The following is a 10,819-nucleotide window of genomic DNA, read 5'->3' as shown; positions in this document are numbered from 1 at the left end:
AACGACAAATAAAATTAACTGAAAGTAAGTGTGTGAAAACCACTGATCAAACTCCCCCAAACTCAAACCATTGCTTGACCTCAAGCAACAATTACGAGAGAAATTTAACACCATGGCATACCGGTACTCATACGTGAGATTTCTGACCCGGTTGATCGAGAGATAGTTAGTCTGGAATTCACATGACTCGAAGAATCTCTGCTAGAATATTTAAAATCTTAGCTCCCCTTTCGGATGCCTCTCTAACTATGCTTTGTGCTTAAGTCTTCTTCCGATTTTCCTCCTCTTTCATCTGGACAATCAAATTAAGGCACTGAGAATTTGTGATGATCATGACATGCACATGACTAGTCAAGAATTTCCTTTTTTTCGGGTACCAAATGAGCAGCATTTGCTACTTTTATTTATCGATGAAATTTTCAAACTTTGCAGTTATATATTATTCTTATTTGGACGATGTTTGGGGATCAACCTCCTTTGGGCTGAATAACCGGGTGAGGGTTACCCAACTTAGCGAGACGGTTGCCTTTTACCGCCTTTTCATCATTTGGTGCCAACTTTATTTGTTTCTCAACCAATCATACATGCATTTGAATCTAAATTATGCCAGACTGTATAGAAAACTACTTAAGGAGTACTTCTCATGATTCAAGCACTATGGTACAAATCTACACGTTAGACTCGTATCTCTTTTTAGGAAACCAAGGTTGTTCGAACAAATCCCCTTTTTGTCACATTATTCTGAATTTCTTACCCTCAAGCAACCATTCCTTCATCTCCATATACTATTACCAATTGGTGTTATGATCAAAAGCTCTTATGAAAACAAAATAATTCGGTTAAAATTTGGGAAGAACTCAATTTATGGTTTTACATCATACCAACCCTGAAAATAAAATTGCAAAGAGTAAACCCTTCCCCAAACTTGAACTAAACATTGGCCTCAATGTTTTAGAACAAGCCTAAGAGAGGTAACTCACAGAGGGTAGTGTGACTCCACCGCAGCTTCCTTGCTTCACCAGAAAGACCCTCTTTTATTACCTGAAAAATAAAATAGATAAAAAGAAAATTTAGTTATTAAAAGCGTGGGTTGCCTCCCACTAAGCTCTTCGTTTAACGTCGTATGGCTCGATGGTCCATCACCCTCTATTATGGAGGGTATTTCCTCTTCCAAAGATTGTTGCTTGTCACCTCCACAGCCAAGAACTCATGATGATGAAAGGCATGGATCACCTTTCTCTTCAACTCGCCTCCCACTTTCATCTCCTCACCTTGAGTTTCTTCTTTCTCTTTTTTATTGCTTTCTTTAGCCACCTTAGGACTTTTGATAGATGCATGAGTTGGTTCCACTTGAGAGATTATGCTTGAGACATTTTTTGAGAGAGGTTTTGATCTTTTTTTTCTCAATTCTGACCATACCAACAAAAGCTTGATCATGTCCACCTGCACTTTGTTTCTTGACATCTAACATCTTCAATGTTACCTCTTCATCAAATGATTTCATCGTGAGTGTCCCTTTCTCAATATCAAAATTGCAGCGACTGGTCAACAAGAATGGTCTTCCAAGAAGGATCAGAGTCTCTTCATCTTCAGGAATGTCCATGATATTGAAATCGACTGGGAAGAATAACTTATCCACTTCCACCAATACATCTTCAACTATCCCATATGACTTCTTAACAGTGTAATCAGCAAAATTTAATTTTGTCTCACTCTCACTTATCTTTCCCAAGTAAAGATTTTTGAAGATAGACAATGGCATTAGACTCACACTAGAACCATAATCGATTAGTACCTTTTTTAAAATTCTGTCCTTGATAATGCAACATATTGCCACTACTCCAGGATCGTTCTTCTTGATTGGTACTTTTCTTTCGGGAGAGACTTTACCACATTTTTCAGTTTCAATTTCAGGCTCACCTCCCACTGGTCTCTTTTTAGCAATAACCTCTTTCATAAATTTCTTGTACAAAGGCATGTGCTCAAGCGCTTCAAAGAAGGGTAGATTGACCTCTATCTTTTTAAAAAGTTCAGAAAACTTCTCAAAATCCTTTTCTGTTGAATTCTTCTTTGACACTCTAGAAGGAAAAGGTAGTTTGATCACTGGTTTAGCTTCTTTCTTATTTTTCTCTTCAAGTGGCTTAACCGGTGGTACCATAATTTCAGGCTCTTTTCTCTTACTTCCAAATATACCTCTATGACCAAGTTGTCATCTATTTCCTCTTTTTCTTTTTCAGATTCTGACACTTTCTGACTTCTTGTTGTGACATCATTAATCTTCTCTTTGTCTTTCAGATTTTTCACAGTTGAGCTCGGAAGAGTACCTTATGCCTGTAGAGTGAGATGTTGTGTTATCTGTCCCACTTGAACTTCCAGATTTTTAGTTGAAGCGGTGGTGTTTCTATGGTTATTTTTTTGTCCCTTCTTGAAACTGAGAACATTGTCCAGCCAATCTCTTAATAGCTACTTCCCACTATGCCTTTTGAGGGCCTTGTTATTGTTGATCTTTCCACGAGATGTTGGGATGATTCTTCCATCCTGGATTATACGTGTTAGAATAAGGATTTGTTTGCCTCGAGAATTTGATTTCTTCAATCTGCTTGGGAGTTGCAACACAATACACAGTTTGGTGAGGGTCATTACAAATTTCACAGATTACAGGTTGAGCTTGTTGAACTTGAGCCACCTGTTATGTATCTATATTCATAGCCTTTAATTTCTTTTCAACTTCTGTCGCTATTGCATCTTCAACCCGAATTATAGAAGTTTCCAGATTAAGATCAATGATTCCTTCTGGTTTGCTAGCACACCTGTCATACAACTCCAAATGCTCATTTGCAGCTATTTCTTCAATGATCTTGATGATGCCGGAGGTTGTTGTGAAATTTGTTGAGCCTCCAACTGCTGTATCGATCAACTGCTTTGTTTTTATTCTGATCCCATTGACAAACACTTGCATTTGTTTAGTCTTGTCCATATTATGAGTGGGACACGCCACTAGAGTTCTATTGAATCTTTTGTAAGCATCTCCCAAGGGCCCACCCTCCTTCTTCTTGAAGTTCAACATGTCGTACCTCTTTCTCAAAAATACCTATGATGGAAAATACTCATTTAAGAACGCCTTTTCCATCTCTTCCCATGATGTAAAATGCTACCCGCTGGGAGAGAATAGAACCACTCTTCTACTTCTTCAGCCAAGGTAAAAGGGAACATTCTCATCTTGGCTTCTTCAGTATGACCCTCAATAGTGCTCATGGTCAAAAACCTATGTAGATGATTGTTTGCATCTTCATTAACCTTTATGGTGAAAGGTTTTCTTTCAAGCTGATTGATTGTGCTAGGATGCAATTGAAAGTTAGCAGCATTCACCGGTTGGTTGACAATAGTTAGTCTTCCTCCCGGTGTATCCGTAGCACCATAGTCTCCAAGGAGTCTCTCCGGTGCTGGTGGATTCTCGCCCATGACTTCTTCTTCAATTTCAGAATGAACTGAACAAGCTTCTTCAGATTCCAGTTTAGCCAGACGAGCTTTTCTATGCCTTGCGTGCAAAGTTCTTTCAATTTCTGCGTCAAAAAGAAATTCAGCTCAGGCCTTACCTCGCATAAACAGATTAGACAATTATTAGAATGAGGAACAATGATTTATAAAAATGCACAGAGCAACAAAATTCTAATTGAAATAAATCTAAAAACTCTATTATCTTTGGCAGTCACCGGCAACGGCGCCAAAAACTTGATCGGTAAAATAGCAAGTGTACTATTTTGCCTCTGTAGTAATAAAGGGAAAAATCCCCGAATGTCAAATCTCAAGGACTGCTTGATGATACTGACTTTTCAGACAATTTCAATTATACAAAAGTTATAAGAGGTTTTGATTTGTTTTTAATAAAATTGCAATTAAAGTAAATGACTAAAATTTTCGAACAATGAACAGAGATGAGTAGGTTGTTGGGGGTCGGTGAATGATTCTTCTTGTAACAACTTGCCTTCTCAATGCAACAACATAGTTTTCACAATTGATTGCCAGTTCTCAAGAGTATCTAATCGTAAGGCCTTAGTGAATAGATCTTTGACATCACAACCTAATTACTATGTCCATATGCAATTAGAGTTATGATCAAGCATTCCCATAACAAGAATTTATGGTTACGATAAAGTATCCCTAGTCCTAGGTGATAATTATTACCATATGTTCTTAGTTAAGTCAATAAACAATAGCTATCCAATTTAGATTATTCATACAAATTCAATATTCGTTTTCCTGACGGTTAAAGCATTAAGAACTGACATAGAACGAATCAGCGATTATGATAACCAAATTGTTATTGCATCAAGGAAATAAAGTCATTACATTCAAGATCAGGGTCACCCCCTAGCAATGTGGAGTTTAGCTACTCATAAAAATAACAGAAAACATAGTGTTAATGGTAGACATTGTAGATGAATGAAGGAAATCCAATCTTCAATGGAAAAAGCTGAAAGAAGTCTTCAATCCCTGCATCAAATATGAACTCCCCAGCCTTCTACAGTGTATTTTTCTCTAAAATTCGTCGAACCTTTGTCCCAACGCGTTTTCCTCCATTTATTTTAGCTATTATGAGCTTTTCAGACGAACAGGCCCAAAACAGCAGGCATACACGCGTTTGGAAACGTGTTTAAGGAAGTGACACGCGTCCAAGGACGCGTCTAGGAAGAGGCACGTTTTTCCTTTGTTATTCTTCTTCTTGAAACGCATTTGGAGACACGCTCTAGAAGGTTAAACGTGTTTGGAAACGCGTTTTGGCAGAAGGCATTCTGCTGGCAGGCCGAGGACGCGTTTGGGAACGCGTGTGAGCAGAGGGACATTGTTTTTGACTCCCTTCTTGACTTGGGACACGTCTGGGGATGAGTTTTAGCAGCAGGAGGTGCTTTTTCAACTGTCACACGCGTCTGGGGACGCGTTTGGCCAGTTTTATGAACTTTTCTCCAATTTTGGCTTTTTCGCACAGATTTCCCCCATTTTATTCATCTGAGCCTACAAACACTCAAACACAAAACCAAAGCATAAAATGACGAATAATGGAATAAAACATTAATTAAAATACTTCAAAGACAAATAAAATTAACTGAAAGTAAGTGTTTGAAAACCAATGATCAGTTATAAACCTATTAATACCTCTAAGTACCACCTACTCTTGTAGGGATACCATGCACACATTTACTTTTAGATTAGTACACTACTAGAATAATAAAGGAGTTTTGACTGAGCATACCAATTTGACGAGCATGATTTAATTTACTACACACGATGCTATTAATAAACGGAAACAATAGTAACAAAATAAAATTATGATTCATCATAAACAATTGGATACTATTTCCTTTGCCTGTCTGAAAAGCACTATTAGACATTCCTTAGATATCAGATGAACTTAAACGATAATGGAATTGGATCCTCTGCTGCCCAGCAGCAGTGTAGCTCCAACTTTGTGTGTGTTAAGAGAGAGAGAGAGAGAGAGAGAGAGAGAGAGAGAGAGAGAGAGAGAGAGAGAGAGAAATTAAAAAAAATGAAGTAGTAAAGATGAGAGAGAAAAATGATGAGAGAGATAGAGACAAAAAGAGAGCATGAGAGAGAGCAGTAGAGAGAGGGTAGCAGGTGTTCCAAATCCAACGATAATGGTTCCGATTATATTTGACCATATTATTAATAATAAGCATATTATTAGCTACTTCATTGCTTTAATATATGTCTTGATAATCTAGGATAACTAATTCAACATTTTGTCAATGATATGGCTCTTTCAAAACTTAATGCTTTGAACTTCTTAGATGCTTGTTGAACAATTAGTGAACACGCCAAACTTCTTGAAACTATCTTCATATTCATTTACGAAGAACTTGAAAGAGTAAGTCAATAAGGATATGCTTATTCTTCCTTTCATAATTCTTTCACAAAATTCAAATATATAAACGGTGTGACAAAATTGTTTACTTTTACGAATAATCATCATAAGGAAATAAAAGTTTAAGCTATAATATTAAGTTTTTAGGTACCTGCACATAACTCAAAACTTTTTTAGTTCAATCGTTGATGGATCTAATTGCAATGAAGTTCAAACTTACAATTAAAGACTAACTAACACAATAGTAGTGGATTACATCAGTTAACTCTAGGTCATTCAAATAATGATGTAAATCAAATACTCAGATGATTATGAAACATATTGAATTCTATTATAGGAGAAAAAATCTTTTAAAATCTTTTAAATTCCATATCCTCAAATTTTGAAGTCACTTGGACTCGATCAAAAGACTAGTTTTGAGGCCACTTGTTGGGTGAGAGTATGAGGATGAGATGAGCTATACGGGAGAGGGCTTGAATAGATATGTCCCCTTTTAAACCAATTTCAAAAAAACTTTCCTTTGTGAAATCATAGTTAACAGAGTGAAAGAAAAATGAGATAAGCGGAAGCAAAAATACATCAGATGGATTCAAAGGAAGTGATCACTAAGGATTTAATGATTGAACAATAAAATAATGGGAATATGTTTAGTTGTTTGTATCCCTTGAAAATAAAGAATCCCAAAAGACGGTCAAAACCTAATTTTTAGTAATTGATTGGATATCGGTGTATAAATGCCTCATTTGACAACCTATGTTAGCCACCCTAAGATCCATTTCTTAAACAGTTTACCTAAAACTTGAATATCATATCGATAAAGGTGGTGTTGCTATGGTTGGGGATGACATAGAGGCTTGTAGTTCATGCATTTTAGCATCACTATAAAGCTTCATAAAGGAACAAAGAATTACCTTGGCAGAAAGCCAACGATAGTTAAAGGGAAGAGAGATTGAAGAACCACATTAAAGGGAGAAGAACAAAGGTAAAGAACCTATGCAAACTATAGTCAAGTTAGATGATATCTGGAAGAGAATCAATGTAGGGATAAAAGGGTTATGGAGAAAAGGCCTATAAGAAAAATTCAATGTAGGTCGTATATCCATTTCCAAGCTTCATATCTTGCATCTCACATGCAAGGGTGCATCATGGGAAACATAGTTTCCATCTTTTGAAACAATGGTTTGTGTCAAATCAAATAAACTGTACCATGTTTTGGGCAGAAAGAGTGCTTCAACTTACCTTTTCCCTTGCTCGAGAACATGATAAATTATTAAAGTGCTTCCAAGTAAGAACTGAGTGTTAAAGTCATAACATTAAACATAATTTGAAAATGAGAAGAAAAGAGGCCGAGCAATCAGGACTCCACTAATAACACTTGAATAATCCATTGAGAATGGATAGAAAACACAGACTTTAAACCACCTATTACAAAGCTCTTCAATAGGTGTTGGATATAAACCACATATATTTACACCAACCATTAGTATGCCAAATATTCCAAAATTAAGAATAGTAGATATAGAATATCTTAAATCCTCCCATGTTCCTTTGTTGTCACCAGTCTAATGAGCATCATATTTGTCTGACCCTAGATAAGTTGAATATGACAAAACAAATGGTTGTTTACCTTGAAGTTCATGAAGTGTTTTGTGCATTGGATAGCTTCAGAGAAACCAAAAAAGACTACGAGCATCATATTCCAATACACCATTATAATGAACTAGACTAGTTACTATTGTTTTGAAGCCTATTAGAGCCTATTTTCCTAAAGCATTGATTTTGTATGGAAGGTCATCCCATCTTGTGCTTGTGATGTTTATGAAATCCAAGCAACACATAGAATTTGGTAATTTTTCACCTTGAAGGGGACAAAATATTGCCTTTCAAATAGTACATTTTCCAGTGCACAAATTTGAAACTTCATTCATGTCGATCCATAAGCCATCAATAGGAACAAGTTCATGGAAGCGGAGAATCTCGTCTCCCTTGTAATGTAAATTTCATGGAAGCGTATAAATACAAGATTGGGCGAAATATTAATATAACATTGGCAACACCACTAAAGGTGATTTGAACCTCCATAAAACTAAAAAAGATGAAGTGTTACTGGTTTATACAGATTTATCATCTACAATGTAAGGGAGTTTTGATTTACCGACCCCCCAGTAATTAAAATAAGGCTTAATTGCAACTTTGGTCGCCTTATTTTGTCTTTTTTGGGTTTTAGTCCCCCTCATTTCAAAAACCAAGATTTTGGTCTCTTTTTAAGTTTTATGTTAGATTTTAGTTCCCCTCTCAATTTGAGACCAAATTTTAATGACATGGCATTTAACATGATGGCGTGTCATGCCACATTTACCAAATTTCATTCCATGTCATATTTTTAAAGTTTAAAATTATGTTAATGATATTAAAAAAAAAATTTATTAATATTAATATTAATAATAACATATTTAATTAATAATACTAATTTTCCAAATTCTTATATGGTTTCCCAATTTACTGAATCCTCGCCCACGAATCCACCACCACATTTTATTAATATTACCAATTTCTAGATTATGTCATCTCCTTCCCAAATTCTAAAACCCAACTCTATCATTGCATCTTCTTCCTCAAATTGCCATGCCATAAAACCTGCAACAACATTAGGAACACCAAAATGGAACTTGCATTTCAAATGTTCTTGAAATACCATTATAACACTGTTGTAATAACAAGCCCCTCTTGTCCTAAACACACATGCCAATAGAGAGTTAACTGAAAAATTCATCGCACGACGATATTCAAGTGCACCAATAACCTTTGAATCACTCACTTTCACACATCATAGCTTGAACATATCATCCAAACCATGATATATGGGTCGAACTCAGCGATAAGAAATGTATCTTATCAAACGAGTCAAGAGACATAGACTCTCTTGGTCGAACTCAGCAAAGATAAAATGGAAGAAAACATTTTCAATATAAGAAGAGTGACGGAGAAAGAAATGAATGTAAATGTTTTTTGTTTCTAGGTAAGGAATGAACTGTATAATGAATGCCGCAATTTTCAGTGCGAGATGAGAAGAGATTGAGTTTTTTTTATGGGCACAGTGCAACCTACTACATATTTGAATTTGTGGTCTTCAAAGAAGTGAAATATGGTGGTGGTTGTGGATTAATGGATGAGGAAAAAAAAAGAATAAAAAAATTGAGGAAGGAGACTAGAGAATTTGGAAAATGGGTAAATAAAATATTTAACATATATATTAAATTGAAAAAAACTGGATAAATTTTAAAATGACTTGGCATTAACACGTCAGCAAACTAGACACCACATCATTAAAAATAAGTTCCATAATAGAGAGGGGATTATAATTCAATACAAAACTTTAAAAAGGGACCAAAATCATGATTTTTAAAACTGGAGACCAAAACCCAAAAATAAAATAAAATAGAAGGATCAAAATTGCAATTAAGCCTTAAAATAAACTAAAATTTATTTTAAAAAATTCACTTTGATTTTAAAAAATAAGTAAATAAGTCACCTAAACATACTACATTAGCAAAAGTGAAGATTCCTTGCCAAGTTGTCAACTAAAGAGCCAAAACAACATAATTTTTACATTATAAGAGGGGAATCAAAAAAATATATAGGGTGGTAAACCAAATTTCGCTCACATTGTAGGGGAAAATATATTTAACCCTAAAATAAAATACTGTAAGCAAGATCTAATTCTATATGACATTCTAAGAATGAACAATACCTAACATAAATTATAATATGAAGAAAATTAAAGGAGATAGTGAAAGAAAAAAAGCACATATATAGTGGTTCAACAATTCATACTCGCTATGCCTAATTCACTCTTTGATATTTTCACCATAAAAAATGATAACCTCTTCCATTATTTTAAAATTAAAGATACAAGTTTTTTGGTACAATGGATTATCATCAACCTGAACACTAATGACCAATGCTTTATCCAACACATATCTAAAACAATAATCCTTTCTATTGATATAAATTACTTAATTGCTAATAGTCAAGATCTTCAATGATCTTGATCCAACAAACTTGATAGATACAATAATCCTGCTCCAAACTTTAATTGTGCAACACCCTTTACTCGGATCTGATGAAAACTTATCTGAGAGATTGTTCTAGCAATGAATGATTGAATAAAATTCATTATTGTTCTATGGTAACTTTTACTCTGATCCACCAAAGTATTCTTTGGAATATGGAGAAAACTCTTCTCTTTTTTTTATAAGCACCAATCAATAATGTAAACCAGATACAATCCTTTCTCTTGACTCAAATAATAAAACTTCACACACAAAATATTAGATTTCCTGATGTACCCTAATCTACCTCTCACACTTAGGACCCGTTTGGTGCGCAGGATATGATAGAGACATGATAGGATATCAAGCAGGATAAGGATAGGATATGATAAGACTTATCCTATCATGTGTTTGGTTGACACATGATAACTTCATATATATATATATATATATATATATATATATATATATATATATATATATATATATATATATATATATATATATATATATATATATATATATATATATATATATATATATATATATAGAAGGGATATTCTTACTCCAAGAGTAAGTTACTCCTCATCATGACCATTGATTCTTTTCAATCTAATGGTTAAAATTAATAAGAAATTAAATGTGGAGAGAGAAAAATAATACTCATTAACTTTAACCATTAGATTGAGAAGAATCAATGGTCATGATGAGGAGTAAGTCTTGATAACTTACTCTTGTAAAATAACTATATTTTTTCTAAATTATTTTGTAAAATATTTTAAGATTAATAAATTGATAAAAATATAATATTTTTCAATAATAAAAAAACTCATTGATACTATTAAGTAAATAATTTAAAATTATATATATATATATATATATATAT

General features: G+C 34.2%; 1 protein-coding gene across 1 annotated transcript; it reads right to left on the bottom strand.

Annotated features, from left to right (window-relative positions):
- Nucleotides 1-951: 951 nt before the first annotated feature.
- LOC131597101 (uncharacterized) lies at nt 952-1,978 on the bottom strand. Its single transcript, XM_058869815.1, has 2 exons — nt 1,415-1,978; nt 952-1,041 (listed from the first exon to the last, which is right to left on the bottom strand). The coding sequence occupies exons 1-2, from the start codon at nt 1,976-1,978 to the stop codon at nt 952-954; spliced, it is 654 nt and encodes a 217-aa protein (XP_058725798.1).
- Between the last annotated feature and the right edge of the window lie 8,841 nt (nt 1,979-10,819).

The sequence above is a fragment of the Vicia villosa genome, linkage group LG4, assembly GCF_029867415.1.
Source record: "Vicia villosa cultivar HV-30 ecotype Madison, WI linkage group LG4, Vvil1.0, whole genome shotgun sequence".
In the NCBI taxonomy this organism is placed as follows: domain Eukaryota; kingdom Viridiplantae; phylum Streptophyta; class Magnoliopsida; order Fabales; family Fabaceae; genus Vicia; species Vicia villosa.
This window is presented reverse-complemented; position numbering and strand designations above follow the sequence as displayed.

Excerpts from the sequence above, each read along its gene's own strand:
- LOC131597101 (XM_058869815.1), bottom strand. The coding sequence starts at position 1,978 with ATGCCTTTGTACAAGAAATTTATGAAAGAGGTTATTGCTAAAAAGAGA. Across the intron at positions 1,042-1,414 it reads ATCAAGCTTTTGTTGGTATG|GTAATAAAAGAGGGTCTTTC; the intron begins GTCAGAATTGAG and ends TTTATTTTTCAG.